An 18,384-nucleotide genomic window follows, 5' to 3' on the forward strand; every position below is an offset into this window, starting at 1 on the left:
TTTAGCCTCATCCCGGGCTTCTGCCCACTAGACACCAGTAACACCCCTCTGCCCTCCAGCTGTGACAACCACAAATGTCTCCAGCTGTTGCCAAGTGTCCAGGGAAAGCAGGGGCAAAATCGCCCCCAGTGAGAACCACTCTTTTAGGTGATAAGGAGCCTCTGAGGATTTGGGGGCAGAAGAGTGACAAAGTTAGAACACAACTTCAGATGAATCGGATGGTTCTACAGCAGCACAGACTGTAGATTTAAGGAGGCTGACTGGAGGTAGAGAGACTGGGATGGTGGGAGGATGGGGAGCTTTTTACAGTAGTCCTGGAGGAACAGAATATGGGTCTGGCCTGGCATCGGGCCATGAGGACGGGGGTGTTGGTTGAGCTGATTTCCAAGAGCTAGGGCTAGGAGGGGCCAGACACAGAGACTGATTGCTCAGGAAAGTTGATGCAGGGTGAGTAGTTTGTGTCCACAGCATCCTGCCTGGGGGCAGTGGGGATGAAGGCCGTCCTGGAGATGGGGACACGGGTCTTTGTGGGCCTTGATCAGCCACACAGCTCTGCTCATTCATTCCTGAGCGCTCACTGCAGACTCCTCTGTTTTCCTGTCACCACCCACCTCCCTCTCCCCATCTTGCCCCTACCACACCTGGCCACCCCTTCTCAACTCACCGGCTCTCCCACAGGCCCGCAGAGAAGGCACCAGCCAGCCCCTCAGTGGAGCCCGCCACAGGGACTCCCTTGGCTGAGTTTTCTGGGCACTCCTTAGCTTCTTTGCCAATGCCCGCTGCTCCTTGAAGGCTGGGACTCAGTCAGAATGATAGTTACAATGACCATTGGCGCTGAGCATCTCCTGGGTTCTAGGCACTGTCTCACATTCTGCAACGTAAGCCTCGCGAGAGCCATTTTACTGAAGAGGAAAAGGGCTCAAGATGGGGAATGTTTGCACCAGCTATTGTCACCCAGGAGTTCCATGTGGCTGGAGCCATCACCTGCTTGTCCACAGCCTTGTCACCTGCCCCCAGCAGTCCTCTTTCAGTTTTGACTTCTTTCTCACGAAATTAGGTGTGTGAGATTCATCCATACGGAGCTAGTTGCTATATAATATTCCAATTTATGAATATATCATAATTTATGTAGTCTACTGTTTTTGTTTTGTTTTGTTTAATATTTATTTATTTATTGGCTGCATTGGTTCTTAGTTGCAGCACGCGGGATCTTTCGTTGCAGTGCGCAGTCTTCTCTCTAGTTGAGGCGCACGGGCTTAGTTGCCCCAAGGCATGTGGGATCTCAGTTCCCTGACCAGAGATCGAACCAGCATCCCCTGCATTGCAAAGCGGATTCTTAACCACTGGACCACAAGGGAAGTCCCTGTAGTCTACTGTTTATAGATATTTATTTTGCAATTTGGGGTTGTTATGAATAATGCTGCTATGAACATTCTAGACCATGTCTTTTGGTGAACATATGTACAATGTTTCTACTGGGCAAACACCCAGGAGTGGAATTGCTAAAGCAGAGGATACACATACCTTTAGTTGGGGTAGATATTCCCAAATAGGAGAAAAGTTTACTCTTATCTCAGTCTCTAGACCAGGGATTCCAAACCTCAGCAACATGGGAATTTTGGAGGCTGTCCTGTGCCTTATAGGATGTTTAGGTTGTCCTGTGCATCATAGGATGTCCCACTTCTCTATCCTCTAGATGTCTCCTACCCAAGTCGTGACAATCAAAGACATCTCCAGACATTGCCAAATGTTCCAGTGTCCACTGCTTTAGACCATGAGTGCTATGAGGGCAGAGACCTTTCCTCTGTTTACCATCTCCCTAGGACCTGGCTTGCAGGTGGCACTCAAGAGATATTTGTTATGTTGAAAGCTTCTGTTACCGTTTAAAAAGCAGCCTTGGGTGGGGACTTCTCCCCAGATGAGTTGCTGGCCCAGGGCAGGGAGGTGCTGGGCACAGGCCATGACTATGCAGGGCAGGTCCAAGTGATGCAGGGCTGTAGCGGGGGCAGCTGAGGGCCTGTCTCCATCAATGTGCACTTTCGAGGACTGGCCTGTGGTCGAGGCCTTGATCATCCTCCTTGACGACACCATCTTCCCCGGTCCGCTCCCCTCTCCTCCCCGCAGACGTGGCGTCCTGCACCTTCACGAGAGCAGTGGGATTCATGACATCGGCCTGCCCCAGTGGCAGCTCTTGCTCTGTCTGATTGTCGTCGTCATCGTCCTGTTTTTTAGCCTCTGGAAAGGAGTGAAGACATCAGGAAAGGTAATATCTTTGTTTCTCTTTCAGTTGGGAGGTTGGCCTCAAAAAAGATGTTTTTTTCTACCTATAAACAGGTAGTTGGTGAAAAGAAAAGGTGGTGCTAGAAGTACAAAACCTGGGTTTGCACCCCAGCTCTACCACTGGCTTGCTGGAGATTTTAGATGAATCCCCTCCCTTCCCTAAGCCCAGGACTCCCCAGCAGTAGGATGAGGGAGTGCAAGTGGATCAGAGTTCTTCACAATTTCCCACCAAAGCCTCCCTAATAGCAGAGACCAGGGAACGGGACACCTCAAGGGTCTCTGGAAAAAGCCCAAAGCAACCTGTTGACATGTGTTTGATAAATCTTAAATTCTGGACTAAAACTGCATGCAAATATTGCAGCCTTCTCTAGCATATAACCATTTCCTTCACCATAAAATTGATTGTTCCCACCTCTGAATTTTTGAGTAAATGAGAATGCTCCAGAAGATATCTAGGTGAATCCTGGGGCATCCTCTGACACAGTGCAGAGTGCTCGCAAGGGTCTACGTTTCCTGGAGAGAGGAGCACAGGATTTGATGACCTAGGAGAGCCTGCCAGAGTTGGCATTCTGACTTAGGTGACAGTGCCCCCCATAGTCAGCACCTCATGGTGGAGTATACTCAGATCATGGCCCACATTGATTCTGAGCCTGACGAATATCATGAGAACAACAGCTCCATTTGGACCCTATGGGTCCATGTGGAGCTTGGCTGTATTAAAGAGGCTGTAGCTGGGAAATATTCTGTCCAGTGTTTTGGTTAGCTATCGCTGTGTAACAAAATACCTCAAGATGTAGAGCTGTAAAATAACAGCCATTTTATTACCTCTCATGATTCTGTGGGTTGACTGGGCTCAGCAAGGTGGTTCTTCTGCTCCATGTGATATTGCCTGAGCTACATGTCTGGGGGATTGACTGGGCTGGAACCTCCAAGATGGCTAACACTCATGGATGGCAGTTGGTACTGGCTGGGAGCTTAACTGGAGCTGTCAACCAGAGCAACTTGGGTAGTTTCCATACAGCCTTGCCCTGTAGCTTGGGTATGTCACAGCATGATGGCTGAGTTCCAAGAGCATGTTCCAAGCAGACAAGCCCCAATGTACAAGTAGCTCTTCCAGTCTCTGTTTTCATCATGCTTGCTATTGTCCCAATGAACAAGATAAGTCTTGTGGTAAAGCCCAGAGTCAGTGTGGAACACACAGTGTGTATGTTCATTGGGGGTTACAAGGCAACAATAATCAGGTAGGCATGAATTTATGAGAACCTTCATTAGGCAACTGATTTTGAATTTTTTTTAATTTATTTTATTTATTTATTTCTGTCTGTGTTGTGTCTTCATTGCTGCACGTGGACTTTCTCTAGTTGTGGAAAGCGGGGGCTACTCTTCCTTGTGGTGCACAGGCTTCTCATTGCAGTGGTGTCTCTTGTTGCGGAGCACGGGCTCTAGGCTCACAGGCTTCAGCAGTTGTGGTACACGGGCTCAGTACTTGTGGCTCGCGGGCTCTAGAGCGCAGGCTCAGTAGTGGGGGCGCATGGGCTTAGTTGCTCCGCGGCATGTGGGATCTTCCTTGACCAGGGATCAAACCTCTGTCCCCTGCGTTGGCAGGCAGATTCTTAACCATGGCGCCACCAGGGAAGCCCTAGGCAACTGATTTTGAAAAGTGGGTTTCATCAGGGTTCTCTCTGGTTCTCCTAAAGTCTTGGTTATGCCATAGATAGCAAAGATAGTGACAGGGGACCAGCAGCCAACGGGAATGAAATTTGACAAGAGCCTGAAGTGGAACTTCCTATCAGCATATTGGAGACATGGTATCTGCCCCAAGGAAGAACCCAAATGAAATGCAGACCAGGGCTTGGAGGAATTCTAAGATAGAGCAAAACCAGGCTAGGACCACAACCATCCCAACACCTGACACATAGTAGGTCTTCAGTAAATATTTATTGACAGAGTAGTGAGGAAAGAAGGGAAGGGAGGAAGAAGGGTAGGTGGGTAAATAAGTTTGGGGAACTTCATTAAGTGTTCTTTTGAATTCAACTTGGTAAACATTTATGGATACCTACTATGTGCCGGGCTTGATGCTAGTACTAGTGATGCAAGAAGAAATAAGACAGATTCAATTGATTGTAGTATTATGTGTGTTATAGCCAGGTAGGTGTAGGTCAATGTTATTATTTTCTTGCATCTCCGTTCAGAGACATATGTGTGTCCCCCTTTCAATAAACACTAATGGTCACAAACTATACACACTATTGTAGATCTTGCTTTTTAAAAAACTTAACTTTACCTTGAAAACAATTTTACATCAGGTAGGTTGCACTTTAATTGAGATACAAACTGTGGGTTTTTCAACTGTCATTAAATCAATTTAGTGGGTCACCACAATTTTTCAAAATGAAATCGTCTAGATAATAACAGTGTGCATTGCACATACTAAAGATAGAGATGTCTTGTGGAATTTTTGCATTTCAGTTATAGCAACCCATACGTCTCGATAAATAAGGTTTTTCTTACCATGAGTTCCCATGGTCCAAAAACCATAAGATGTTACATTAGTGGAAGAAGGAAGCTCTTCAGACTGAGAGGGTCTGCAAAGACCATGGAGAAGGTGGCATTGGGCTAGGTCAGGTAGAGATGGGGCAGAGGGAAAGGGTTTTCAGCTGCAAGCAAAACTACAGAAGCCCCAGGCCAGCCTTGTCCAGTCTCTCTGTGCCTCTCCTGGGTATCGAAAGCAGGGCTTTCCTGGCCTCTGCAGGCAGCAGAGCTGCAGAAGGTGTATGAACTCTACTACTGCTGCCGGCCTGGGTGAGGGGCCACCACGGGCTTCTAATATTACACCTCAAGATTAAGTTTCCTGTAGCCATCGCCACATCGCCACAGCCTGCCCCACCTTGTATAGCACTTGGCTGGAGCAGGCCTGAGTTGTCTATGGGGAGACTGATGCTAAAGAGAAAAGGAGGGGAGACTCGCATGCTCCGTTTCTTTGTGCAAAGTCACCTTTGGAGGAGGAGGACTCACGCCCTCCCCTGAGGAGTGTAATGACGAGTGGGGCAGGAGTGTTGCCCTAGGAAGCCCCCCGCAGATGGAAACTTGCCGCCTGAAGTCCCTGCCCACATTTTGCCTCCAGAGCAGGCGAGGACCCCTGCAGTCCATAGGGAGGGGCTTTCTAGAATAAGGAACTTCATGCAGGACATTGCAGTGTCCTGTCTTTCATTGTTTTTATACTCTGGCTCATGAGAAAACCAAGAGCATTGCTTATTTCTTCCCAGACTACGTCTGGAACAGGACACGGATCTTTTCTTAGCAGGCTGCCAAAGCCACAGAGCTGGCCTGAAATGAATTGCAAGTGTTCAAACTTCCTGTCTTGGCCGGTGAAGGCTCTGTTCTTGGGAAGATGGCTCCACAGCCGGCAGCTGGGATACTGGGGGGCGAGGTACAGTCTGAATCAGGGAAAGGGGTTACCGCAGACCACACACTCTGTGACCCTGGCCCACCGACCACCGCAGGGTAGAGGGCGGAGGCCAGTCAGCCCCCAGGGCCTCGGGCAAGTGTGCACACAGTGCTGCTTGCCGCCCTGGAGTCCTGTCTGCCCACCCCCCACTCATAGGTGTTGGCTGAACCAGCACTTAGAAACTACAAGCCTGTACCAAACGCCTAAGTGTTGAACTGGAAGGTTCTCCAAAGCCATGTGCTCCAGCCTGCTTGTACAGATGGGGAAGCTGAGGCCGAGAGAGGGACAGGGTTTCACAGCCGTCTTGGCAGAGCCAGGACTTGCACGTGGGTCTCAAACATGCAGTAGCGTGAGTGATTAAGAACACAGCTTTGTGTTGGTTGATGAGTTGGAGTCCCAGCACCATCATTCACTAATGGGTGACCTCGGGATGAATGAGGCTCCCTAAGCTTCAGTGTCCTCACGCCGCAAAATGAGGGCAGTTCCTGATCCTGCCCGCCTCCAGGGCAGCTGGGAGGATGGGGTGAGAGGTCCTCGCTGCTGGGCTAGCAGATGGAAATTGCTCAATAAATGATCCTCACCTGGCTTTGTCCCCTGCATCCACCTGAGGGAGCCTTTAAAGCATGGAGTGCAAGCCCCATCCCAGACCAATTAAATCAGAAACTCCAAAAATGGAGTCTGAACTTGGACATTTTTGTCTGTAACTTCCCCCAGAGTCGTCTAATGTATAGTCAGGGGTGAGAAGGAACAGCGAGGAAGCCTACGCAGCCTTCTCCTCTCCCCACCTCTCTTCTCTGTTTCTTCATCGTGGGCAGGGTGAGCTGGTGGCTCTTTTCAGTCTGGGGACAGTTTTTTCCCTTATGGGTTTCTGGATGAGGCAGTTTGTCTTTGCCCTAAATCCATCCCCAAATAAAGAGCAGCCAGGGATTCTGCTTTCTGCCCAGCCACGTCCCTCCCTGGGTGGTGAGCTTAGGAGGACAAGCTTGAATGAAGGTAAACGAGAGGGGGAGAGAAGGGAGGAAGGAGGGCGTAAAGGTGAGGGTGCTAGTTAGTGCAGGAAGCTGGTAGAGCAGGAGGCGCTGGGCACCGAGAGAGTCTGCGTCCTCACTGCCTTGGCTTCCTTGGCAGCGGTGCCCCCAGGGTGCTGACTTTCTCATTGGGTGCAGCCTTGGTCTGTCCGCTCTGTCCTGGAGTGCCCCAGGCCTGGCCTAGAGGTGGAGCTTTTAGCACGCGCACGGTGTGAAGGAACGTGTGGGGAGGGTGTGACTGGCTCGCCCCCCGCCAGCCCCCCACCCCGCTGGCAGCAGAGTCGGGCCCTCACTGCGACCTTGCCCACCGCCAGGTGGTGTGGATCACGGCCACGCTGCCTTACCTCGTGCTGTTTGTACTCCTGGTCCACGGCATCACACTGCCCGGCGCTTCCAATGGCATCAACGCCTACCTGCACATCGACTTCTACCGTCTGAAAGAGGCCACGGTCAGTGCCCAGTGACCACCCACCCTTGGGCCAGGGTTGGGGAGGGTTCTCGGTACAGGCAGTGAAAGAAAATCTGGTCCCAGCTCTGCGTAGCCTGGGATGGATCCTTCCCACTCTGGGCTGCAGCTTCTCTACCTGACCAAGGCCAATTTGATTTGCACCTGACAGTCTCCGTGAGCCTGTCCAGCTCTGATGGCTCGGGATCTGTGGTTCTGTTGAGTGGCCTTTGCAGACCCCTCCTTTCAAGGAAAGCAATACCCTGTCCTGGGTTCTTACCTCTGCCCTGTGCCGTGGCCCCAGCCTCACCCCAGCCACCCTAGCCCTATTTCTACTCTGGTCTCCAACTCTGGCCTCTGGTACCCCTCCAGCTCACTGTCCTGCCCAGAGGCAGCGATTACAATGAAGGTGGGGTGACTTTGGAGTGGAGTCCAAAATAGCACGGTGAGGCTGGGAACAGGGACAATCTTAGAGGTTCCTAGTGCCTTGAGCATCTTCAAATCACAGCTGAGATTATTTCCGACCTCCTCCCTCGCGTCTGCCTCAGTGACCACACCTCAATATTTCCCCTCATAATCCCCAAAGACTTCTCCACACTCTACTTGAACCCATAATAATCCTGGCAGGCAAGATCAACATAGGATTAGGACGGATGCCTCCCAGTACACACCTCCCATTGTCCTAGCACAACTCTGGGTTACAGCCCAGTAACCAAGAGAAAACCCTACTTCCTTAGTAACTGTCAGAAAAATAACAGAGCGTAAGACATGAAACAGCCTTGTAAATTGTGAAGCAAGTCAGAGTTCTATCTGTTCTGCATTGTTTAAATATCCTAAGTCTTTCTGGACAGTAGAAACTCAGCCTGAGTGCCGTCTCAGGGAGCAGATATATCTTCCTCCGTCAGATTGCTTCTCTCATTACACCCTTTGCTTACAAAGCAGGGGAAGTCTAGAATAGCACGAGTGGGGAGATGACAGAAGTCTCACAAATCCGAATTGTGGCTTAGTCCTGGTGAGCTAGGTAAAATTATCCCCACTGTACAGATGAGGAAACTGAGATATAGACAGTGAAATTGACCAGGGCAAGACCATGAGGCTGAGAGGTTGGAGAGGAGCTCAGATCTCCGGGCTTCCAGCCATGCAGTTTCATCATCCAAAAGATGAAGGAAGTAGACCCGACTGGCCACCAAGGAGTCACCACTGTCTATGGGTTGGTAGAAGCTACTAGGAATCATTACCCCTTTCTGAAGATGTTGTCTCCATAACCGCTGAGATAGTCATAACCCTTTGCCCTTGCCCTATCCACATTCTAGTCTAGAACATTTTGTTTATTAAATTTCTTTGAAAATCAGGATGTCAGATTGAGCCAGTGAGTTCCTCTGGGGTGAACTCACTCACGACCACCCAAGGCTGGGAGATGCTAGAGAGACCCCAGCCTCTCTCCACAGTGATTTTGTACAGGCTGCTGGAGAGCAGGAGTTGCATGGCTGCCCATCTCTAGTTCAGACCTCATTTCCTCAGGTCTTAGGGCATCCCTGGGACTTCCCAGCCCTTCTGGAGCAGTGAGGTAGTCCAATTCTGTGGAAACAGAGGGTGATGGCCTTTATCTGCCCATTTCAGGTATGGATTGATGCTGCAACTCAGATATTTTTTTCCTTGGGCGCTGGATTTGGTGTCTTGATTGCATTTGCTAGTTACAACAAATTTGACAACAACTGCTATAGGTAAGATCCTTCCTGGGGCTCTGGAAAGCTCTAAATCCTGGGAATCAACCCTTGCAGGGATGGGAGAGAGGGCTCTGGTCTGGGACAAGTCAAATTTTCTGCTTGGGTTTCTTTCCCCGGGAAATGAAGCAGAGTAGACCATCCTGGATGTTCTGTGAACTCCAACATGGCCTATGGGGGTCCTGATGAACATATGTCAGTTCAGGACACCTCCCAGATAGACGCAGGGTGAGGAGCTGGCAAAGTCGAGGCCACTAACACTGGGATATCATGAGGGTGGGTAGCTGGGACAGAGGGGCACTGTGTGGCTTTCAGAGCAGCCAGCACTGCCTGTCTGTCCATCTGATGCCCAGGCAGACAAGGTTGGAATATCCAGGCTGGTTGCTTGAGGGGTGAGGTCCTAGCAGGGTCAGAGCTTAAGACCACACAGCAGAACGAGAAGTCTGCTCAGTGCCGTAGAGTCAGAAGACCATGCTCTAGATCACCTGGTCCTGTAAGCATTTAATGCTGCCTCCTGCAGCCCCAGTGCTGTGAGGGCTTCAGACATGGGCACAGATGGGGCTGCTTCCATCCCTCTCTATCAAAGGCTTAAGACAGAATCATAACCTCCCTGGTACAAGACAGAGTAGGATGAATGCATACCAGTGGGACAGGCTTTAGGGAGGCTAAGGAAATGGGGTGATCAGCCATCTGATGGGGGGTCAGCAAGAGCACAGAAGTGCATTTGAGGTGAGCCTTGGAAGATAGTTAGGGTTGGGATAGGCAGACACGGAGTGAGTGGACAACTTACAGCATGAGCAAAGCCAGGGGAGGTGGTGTGTTTGTGAACCGGCAAGTTGACTGGTTTGCTCAGAGAGTACGTGTTGGGGAGTCATGGGAAATAAGCCTGGAAAGAAGTTTGGGTCATCTCAGCAAAGCTCTTGAATGCCTGGGTGAAAAGTTGGGAGGCACTGGGGAGCCACAGAAAGTTTGTTGAGGAAGGAGGCTGGTGCCTCGATTTCCCAGCAAGAGTTTGATATCAGGCTCTGGTGTTAAAGTGTTTCATCCAGAAGCTGCTGACCTATTTCCTGCACCTACAGGTTCTGACCCTGTGATGGTGGGGTGCTGGAGGCCCATGTGGCAGCAGGGACGCTGAAGAGAGGGTTGGCATTTGAAGCCGTGGATTCCATAGATGATCCAGCAGTCCATAAGCGGGGTTGGGGAGAGTCAGACCACTTGAACTAACGGTGCTTTCTGTTTTCTCAGGGATGCCCTGCTCACCAGCACCATCAACTGTGTCACCAGCTTCATCTCTGGGTTCGCCATCTTCTCCATCCTTGGTTACATGGCCCATGAACACAAGGTCAACATTGAGGATGTTGCCACTGAAGGTGGGTGGGCAGACTCGCCCACTGAGGAGGCGGGGGCTGCAAAACTCACCTCTTTCTTAGCAGTTCTCCTGTGGCTGTGGGACTGAGAGGACTGGACACGGAGCTTTCCCAGCTGCCCACTTTCTTTGAGGCCATCAGTAGGAAGTCCAGGCAGAATCATCTTCTGAGTCAGGCCAGACCAGATAGATTTGGGAGCACTGACTCTGTACCAGCCCCTGTGCTAAGCACTTGATGTATCTTGGGTTAGTTCTTGCAGTGTTACTAGGCAAGTGTTAATAGACCCACTTTAAAGATCAGAAAGCTGAGACTCAGGCGATTGAAGTTGTTCAACCAGCTCGTGTCCTTCCCCGCTGCTTCTCATATTCTTATGGCCACAAACAGGCCAAGACTTGGGGAGGGGCTGCCTCTGATGGACTCTGAAAATCACAGAGTTTTGAGAGTAAGAGGATCCCTCATGGGGTGCCAGAGGTGGGGTTTGAGGCCCATTGCCTGTAGCTGTCCAGGAGAGGCACTGCCCTCTGGCTTGGCTCTTTAAGGTCAACCTCCTTGGTGCATAGGTGAACTCAGGCTGAAGCTGGTTTCATCAGTCATCTTTAGACCTTGGTTTGCTCCATCTACACATGACTGCCCAAACATCATGGGGCTGGGCTGGGGCTTTTTGGGCCTCAAAATGCTCTCCTATCATCTGCAGCTCAGACCAACAGTCCCAGCTATTAATGAGGTCCTTGATGTTTCTTACAGGAGCTGGCCTGGTCTTCATCCTGTACCCAGAAGCCATTTCCACCCTATCAGGATCCACGTTCTGGGCTGTCGTGTTCTTCGTCATGCTCCTGGCTCTGGGAATTGACAGCTCAGTGAGTGACCTGGCTGGGGATACCATCCCCCCACAGACACCACTAGACCTGACCCTCCCTCCCCTAAATACACTCACACTACTCAGAGTTCCCCAGCATTCAAGCCCCTGATCAGTAGTTGTTTGCAGAAGACCTTATTTAAATGCAAATGAGGAAATCAGTGCTCACTCAGAAAGGCAAGATTTAGGCCAAAGCCAAGAACCAAGAGAAACCTACTTGACATCATGGAACTCTACCTTAGAAGGGACCTCAGATAAGCCAGCCCAATGCTCTCCTTTTACAGATGGGAAACTGAATTCAGAGAGGGCGTGGCTAGAACTCTTGTTCTCTAACCAACCACTCTTCCCACGGTATTTCATCAGCATCCACTTAGGCTGAGTGAGCGGACAGGAGTCAGGTCCCTGTTGATAAGGGGGAGACAGGAGTTATCTCTTCACCCTCTCCCACATGGTTTCTGAGTTCTGAGGTTGGTTGAGAACAGGGCAGAAGTAGGGTGAGAGGATGGGGAGAAGGGAGGATCTGCTGATTTCTCTAGAGAAGCAAGGCAGCCTCCAGGGTTCATGAGTCCAGGGCTGCGAGAGGTCCAGGGGAGCCGGGAGGCCTGAGACCGGGGTTCAGAGAGTCCCTCACTCCTGTGTTGACTGAAAAAAAATGCACAACCTGGGACTTCCCCGGTGGTCCAGTGGTTAAGACTCCGAGCTTCCACTGCAGGGGGCACGGGTTCACTCCCTGGTTCGGGAGCTAACAATCCCGCATGCGCGTGGTGCGGCCAAAAAAAAAAAAAGTGCACAACCTAAAAGTTGAGAATTATGTTTCAGTTGGCAGACTTTCTGGGGACTTCAAGCCTGGGAGGCAGGCTCTCAGATCGCTCTGAGGGACTGCTCTGAAGAGGTCAGGGAGGAGCCAGGATATGTAGGAGTTTTTGCAACAAAGACCAGGTGGTCAGAGCATCAAAAGATTACTGTTAATTAAACAAAACCAGACATCTCAAGTTAATGAATTTAGCGCTTTTCCATATATGGGAAGATGCAAGAGTCTGGGCTCATTGAAATCATTCCTTTGATATGCACCAGATCTACGTAGAGCCAGTATCCTTTCTTTCCCATCCTGAGTCCCCTCAGGTGCACCTTTGCGGGGGCAGCAGTAGTGGCTGATGACTTGATGGCTGCAGCATCCTTTGTTTGCTGATATGTTGGACAACATTTTTCATTCACCTCTGTATCCCACCTGCCTGGTTCCCTTCAGATGGGAGGCATGGAGGCGGTCATCACGGGCCTGGCCGACGACTTCCAGGTCCTGAAACGACACCGGAAACTCTTCACATTTGGTGTCTCCTTTGGAACCTTCCTTCTGGCCCTGTTTTGCATAACCAAGGTGAGGGGGGGCTGGGCTCTGGGTCACCTGGGGCTTCTGAGGCTGCATTTCAATCCAGCCAGATATTCCCAGACTTGAAGCTGGGAGGTAGGGCTAGGGTGAGCTCAGGGGAACCATGGCAGCGCCTGGTATCCTGAACTCCGTGGCCCAGTCCCTTAGGGTTACACCCCATTGTTATCTGTCCCTTCTGAGCCTGAGGATATCCAGACAAATCTTTCAACTGCTTGTTGGTTTGGGGGGACAGCAAAAGTCCATTTTAAACTGCCAACTGAAGGAAGTGCACAACCTGAAAGCTGAGAATTATGTTTTGTTCGGTGGACAAAACTGAGGACTTAAGCCTGGGACACAGCATCTCAGATAGCTCTGAGCGACTGCTCCAGAGAGGTAAGGGAGGATCCAGGATACATGAGTTTTTGCAACAAAGACCAGGTAGTTGTTACATCAAAAGATTACTGTTGACTAAAGAAAACCAGACGTCTCAAGTTAAGGAATCTCATGCTTTTCCATGTATGGGAAGATGCAAGAGTTTGGGCTCACTGAAATCATTCCTTTGATATGGACCTCAGCTATCTAGGGCCAGTATCCGAGCTTTTTGCTGACTGCTGGATGGCGGGCATCCTGTTTCTATCCTGAATTCCCTCAGAGCTCACCTTCAGAGGGGTGGCTATAATGTGATGGCTGCAACATCTTTTGTTTACTGACGTGGCAGGCAACATTTTTTTTTTTCATTGATAAAATCCATCTTGCTTTTTACTGGCTGAAGTCCCCACCCTCAGACCCAGTGAATACACAGAATACGTAGCAGCAACACAGTAGCACCAGAAACCCCATTACCTGTGTTGGGGGTGGGTGTGGGTTCTGAGTGAGCGGGACAGGGGACAGCTCAATTTTGATGGATGTAACAGTTGATAGCCATTTCTATCCATCATGGCCTCAGGCTTTCTCTGTCCATGCCCCAGGGTGGAATATACGTGCTGACCCTGCTGGACACGTTTGCGGCGGGAACCTCCATTCTGTTTGCTGTGCTCATGGAGGCCATAGGCGTCTCCTGGTTTTATGGTACGTGCTGGGTCCTGAGCGTGTGGAAAAGCCTCGGGCCCCATGTGCTTCTGGAGCTTTTTCACCTGGAGGTGCAAAGGGGCTTTCCATTTCCAGGGCAGTCACTGGCTGATCCCAGAGTTGAGCAAGTTGCTTATTGGGCACAGCTCTTCCAGCCCTCAGCTCATCTTTGCATGAGCTCCCTTTAAAAGTAGGAGGCAAGGGCCCCAAAGGCATCAGTGTCAGCTGTTAGAGAGGAACTCAGAGGAAGATGCTGCTCCTCAAGCCATGTAATTCACTCTAGAGTAGGGTTGCCAGGTTTAGCAAATCTGGGATACGACACATCCAGTTAAACTTGAATTTCAGATAATGAATCATTTTTTTAGTATATGTCCCAAATATTGCATGAAATTATTTAAACTAAAATGACTTTTGTTGTCTCTCCGAAATTCAAATGTAACTGAGTGTCCTCTATCTTCTCTGGCAACCTTATTCCAGAGCTGAATGGGGAGAACATGGTAGAAAGTGATATGTGTTGTCATTGTTCATTTTTCCCCATGTGTCACTCACTCTTTTCTACTCATTGGAAAGAGTCTGGTCTCTTCTACCAGATTAAAGTCGGGGAAAGCTCTATATACACAGCCATCATTGTTTTAAGAGGGAGGGAGCGGGAGGAAAGAGCTGGGCTTTGGAGTCAGGCCAAGTCCCCTCCCCTCCCCGAGCCCTGGTTTTCCCTCTGAAAAAGGAATTGGGGCGGCACCTACCAGGGGATGCTACCCCTGAGTGTGTTCTCTCCCCTGTTCTGAACCAGCCAAGTGCCTGTCCCCAGGTCTCCTAAGTGCCAGGGTATCCCTGTCTTAGGAGATACTGTTCTGCTGTCCACCTGGGGACAGACCCTCTTGGGAAGGCAGCAGGGGTGGCCCCAGGCTCTGCAGGGGCCGCTGTGATGGGCCTGCCCTGTGTGTGCGCAGGTGTGGACAGGTTCAGCAACGACATCCAGCAGATGATGGGGTTCAAGCCGGGCCTGTACTGGAGACTCTGCTGGAAGTTTGTCAGCCCTGCGTTCCTCCTGGTGTGTAGTGCGTGGTTGGGCATCCTCGGGTGAGGGGTGCTGTGTGTCTGGGGTGAGGGTGGGGGTGGGGATCTTTGCTTCTAAGGGGAGGAGGTTGGGATGCAGGGCCCTGGTCACGCAGACAGATGCTCAGGATGCTCCGCCCTGTTGATTCCCAGGAGGCTGCACATGAGAGGGGTCGCCAGCCTGGGGCCAGGTCTGGGCCGGGGGCTGTCTGTGCCACCACTCAGTTCCAAGGTCACCTTTCTAGTCTTCTCTTTGTATTGCTCCTGTTTCTTTGTCTTCTTTTTGTTATCCTTCCTTACTTGGATTCTTCCTCCTTTCTCTCTCGATCTCCCTCCTTCCTTATCTTCTCCATTCCTGCATCCATCTCACACGCTGGCCCTCACTTCCCTCTGGTCCCTCTCTGCATCTCTCCCTCTCTCCCGCCTCCTTCCCTCTCTCTCCCCTCTCCCTGTCTCTCTCCCTCTTCCTTCTGTCCCTTCCCCCCAGTTTGTGGTGGTCGTGAGCATCATCAATTTCAAGCCGCTCACCTACGATGACTACATCTTCCCACTCTGGGCCAACTGGGTCGGGTGGGGCATCGCGGGCTCCTCCATGGTCCTGGTGCCTGCCTACGTCGTCTACAAGTTCCTCAGCACGCGGGGCTCCCTTCGCGAGGTGAGCTCTGGGCCGAGCCTGGGGGAGGGTGGGGGACAGCACGGGAGGGGGCATCCCGAGTCATTCCCGCTGGGGTGAGAGAGGGAGACAGAAGGACACGGAATCTAGAGTCAGACGGACCTGCCACGTTGGCCACGTTATTTACCCCCAAGCCTCAGGTTCCACATTTGTAACCTGGGGTAATCATACAGACCTTGAAAGGTGAAAGGAAGTGCTTAGCGCAGGGGCTGGCACACGGTAGATGGTCACCACGCGGCACCTGCTATCGTGTTGAACGTCATATGCACCGTGTGCTCCCACTCTGTTCCTACTGTTGTTTATGTGAGGAGCTCAGCCCTCCAGTCCCCTAAAGAGCAGTTAATCTGCATTAACTGTGCCCACTCCCGTGTCCCACCTCCTAAGGTTTGTCATGTCCCCAGATGTCCCCCACTCTCCCCATCCAAACTCACCGTGACCTTGTATCTTGGCTTTCACCTGCTTCTGTTGTGAACCTGATACCTGATCAGCCTAAACCAGAGACTTCCAAAATACATTTTCTTCTTTGACCTGTGTACATTGCAGGTACATATACGCATGATCTGCGTTTTCATTAAAATTATGTCTTTCCTATAGTTTGGTTGTTAAATGCCCTTTCTTTTATAAATAATGGTGATAGTCATTTCCTCATGCCCTTACTTATAAAGATCTCATCCTTTCATTCCTTTATCCACTCCCTTCACAGATATCTACTGAGAATCTGTACGGGGCAGGCAGTATCCTCAGCTCTAGACACACTCCCCGGAGCTCATGTTCTCATGAGGGGACAGAAAGACACAGGAGGACATAAAGGAGTGAGCTGTACAGGAACTTAGGGCAGAGGGTCCCAGGCAGGGCTGGGACCCCCTCCCCCTGTGACATGTTTCCTGTCCATGAAATCCCAAAGTCCAGGAACCTCTGGGTCACTGGGAGGATCCATGTTCTGTGAGCTCATCCCGGACGTGGAACCAGGACCTGCTTTGAGCTTTTTATTCTCTACACTTTGGGATCCCCCTCTAGTGATCAGACATTGACTCCAGACGCATTCCCTGAGTCCACCCTGTGTCTACAGCCCAAGGAGGCGGCCCCAATCCCCAGGCAGGGCTGAGGTCCCATCACTGAGTTCTCATTGTGCTCTGAACTTGTCCTCTGCAGCACTGACTCCAATCGTGGTTGTAAAACTGCCTGTGTGTGTTTCTGTTCAGTGTCAGCCCCTTCCCTGAGCTGTAAGCTCTCCCAAAGCAAAATGTGTGGGTGACCTTCAGCTCTGGATCCCCAGGGCCTAGGCCAGTGTGTGACTACAGTCATTGACTCAATAAACATTCACTGGATGAATATCTCAAAGTGAACTAACCAGGGTGGGGAGTGTCTTGTACGAACCTCTCCTGCTGTCCATGTGAGACTTCAGGGCCAAATAGCAGGTGGCCCTGATGTGTGGTGTCCTCTGGGCTGCTGGAAGGGTGTCCCTGGGCCAAGCTGAGGCCTCCTCCCCTTCTCCATCCTTTCACAGAGACTGGCCTATGGCATCACCCCAGAGAACGAGCATCACCTGGTGGCCCAGAGGGACGTCAGGCAGTTCCAAGTAGGTGCAGCTTGGACCATTTTGATGGGGGCCACGGGGCGGGGCCCTACTGCTCCCTGCTGTGCTATCGGAGGCAAGACCACACACCACACTCCAGAAAACCCAGAGCAGCTGTGGGCTATAGCCCCTGGGGGTGTGATGTTACGAACCGGAGGAGAGGGGCCTGTCTTCTGCCTTCTACCAGCTGTCGCCTGCCCCTCCACTCCTTGGTCCTGAGATACCAAATGCCCAGACTTTCCTAAACTCGGTTCTCCCTCTTTGAGTTGTGACCACGGAGTATCCCCAAATTAGGCTGAGGATTTCTTATCTTGAAGGAAGCGCTGTAGGTACATCAATAACGTGTTGACCTGAGTCCTACCCTTTTCCCCTGTAAAATATGGGGGTGGGGGAGCCAGGAGGGTCCCGGTGAGCCCCCCTGCTTCAGACTTACTGTGTGACTTTGTGAAGGCTCCTTTGCCCTTTCTGGGTGCGTGTGACAATTAGGGGATTGGCCTGCGTGTTCTGCGAGTCTTTGAAGGAAACAGCTGTGTTTTCTGCCCCTCCATGTGTCTTACTGCCCTTCTCAGCTGGCCCTTGTCCCTCAGTCCCTGCCTGCCCTGGCCCTGGCCTAACAGCCTTGCCGTCTTCCTCTGCAGTTGGAACACTGGCTGGCCATCTGAATCTGACCCCGAGGAGGAACCCTGCTGCACCAACGTTCAGGTCAAAGGTTTCCTACTACCCCAGACACTGTCTGGGGATTCCTCTCCGACCCCCCTCTTCCTCTTTTCCAAGTTAACAACTGATTTAGTGACCTGGTTTTCGTTCACTTTCTGTTCACCTGGCCTGAGGGCTGTGAGCTTGGATTGGTAAGCCTTGTGGGAGAGGAGGAGAGGAGGGAACAGGAAAAATGACTTCCGTCGAACCTCTTTAGTTTTGAGGAAGTCTCACCCAGTGTGGGAACCGGCCCGAGCTGACGTCCACGGGCTTGGGAAGGACTCCCCACCTCGTTTGCTGGTACTTTGGGCCGCAGAAGAAATCCTCAGTCCACCAGATCAGACAGAGGATGTTGCTTTTTGGTCAGACACTGTAAAACCAAAACACAAATAAAAAGCCCAGCTGAGTTTGGGAGGTACAGAGATCTTGCCTCTCTCGTCTGCCCCGGTTAGTGCTCTGTTGTCTGGACCTTGGTTGGGGAGCTTGGGGATATTTGTCGCTGTTATGAAGTCCGTGGATAGAAGCTCTGGGGGGTCGTGAGCAGAAATCTTCATAGTTAGTTTTCACTCTGGTTGACCTGGGTTTGATTTGTGTGTGTTCTGGAATATTCTTCTGGTTTCTGGCGCTCAGAGGGTCCAGAGCTATGGGTGTCACAGTGAGTGGCTTCTGCAGAAGCAGCAGACAAGTCTGTAGAGACCACATGCGGGTCTCGCTCTGTCAGATGCACGGAGCTCAGGAACCTACCTGTGGCTCCTGAGACCTTCCTGGGGGACTCAGGACAGGAACCCAGCAAGGCCAGCT

The 18,384-nt window shown here is 51.2% G+C and overlaps 1 protein-coding gene across 5 annotated transcripts in view; it reads left to right on the forward strand.

Annotated features, from left to right (window-relative positions):
• The window catches only part of SLC6A2 (solute carrier family 6 member 2), a 37,815-nt gene extending 19,790 nt beyond the window's left edge, over positions 1–18,025 (forward strand). For 4 of the 5 annotated variants that reach the window (XM_067718214.1, XM_067718215.1, XM_067718218.1 and 1 more), the window contains exons 5-15: positions 2,125–2,263; positions 7,071–7,205; positions 8,822–8,925; positions 10,171–10,295; positions 11,037–11,149; positions 12,395–12,523; positions 13,483–13,582; positions 14,533–14,633; positions 15,126–15,293; positions 16,819–16,890; positions 17,526–18,025. In XM_067718214.1, the coding sequence (XP_067574315.1) occupies positions 2,125–2,263; positions 7,071–7,205; positions 8,822–8,925; positions 10,171–10,295; positions 11,037–11,149; positions 12,395–12,523; positions 13,483–13,582; positions 14,533–14,633; positions 15,126–15,293; positions 16,819–16,890; positions 17,526–17,549 (1,210 nt within the window). In that variant the 3' untranslated portion in view covers positions 17,550–18,025. Of the gene's footprint in view, positions 1–2,124; positions 2,264–7,070; positions 7,206–8,821; positions 8,926–10,170; positions 10,296–11,036; positions 11,150–12,394; positions 12,524–13,460; positions 13,583–14,532; positions 14,634–15,125; positions 15,294–16,818; positions 16,891–17,525 lie in introns of those variants that run through there. The other variant, XR_010938903.1, reaches the window with a different exon arrangement.
• The last annotated feature ends 359 nt before the right edge of the window (positions 18,026–18,384 follow it).

This window comes from Pseudorca crassidens, chromosome 20, assembly GCF_039906515.1.
Source record: "Pseudorca crassidens isolate mPseCra1 chromosome 20, mPseCra1.hap1, whole genome shotgun sequence".
NCBI lineage: Eukaryota > Metazoa > Chordata > Mammalia > Artiodactyla > Delphinidae > Pseudorca > Pseudorca crassidens.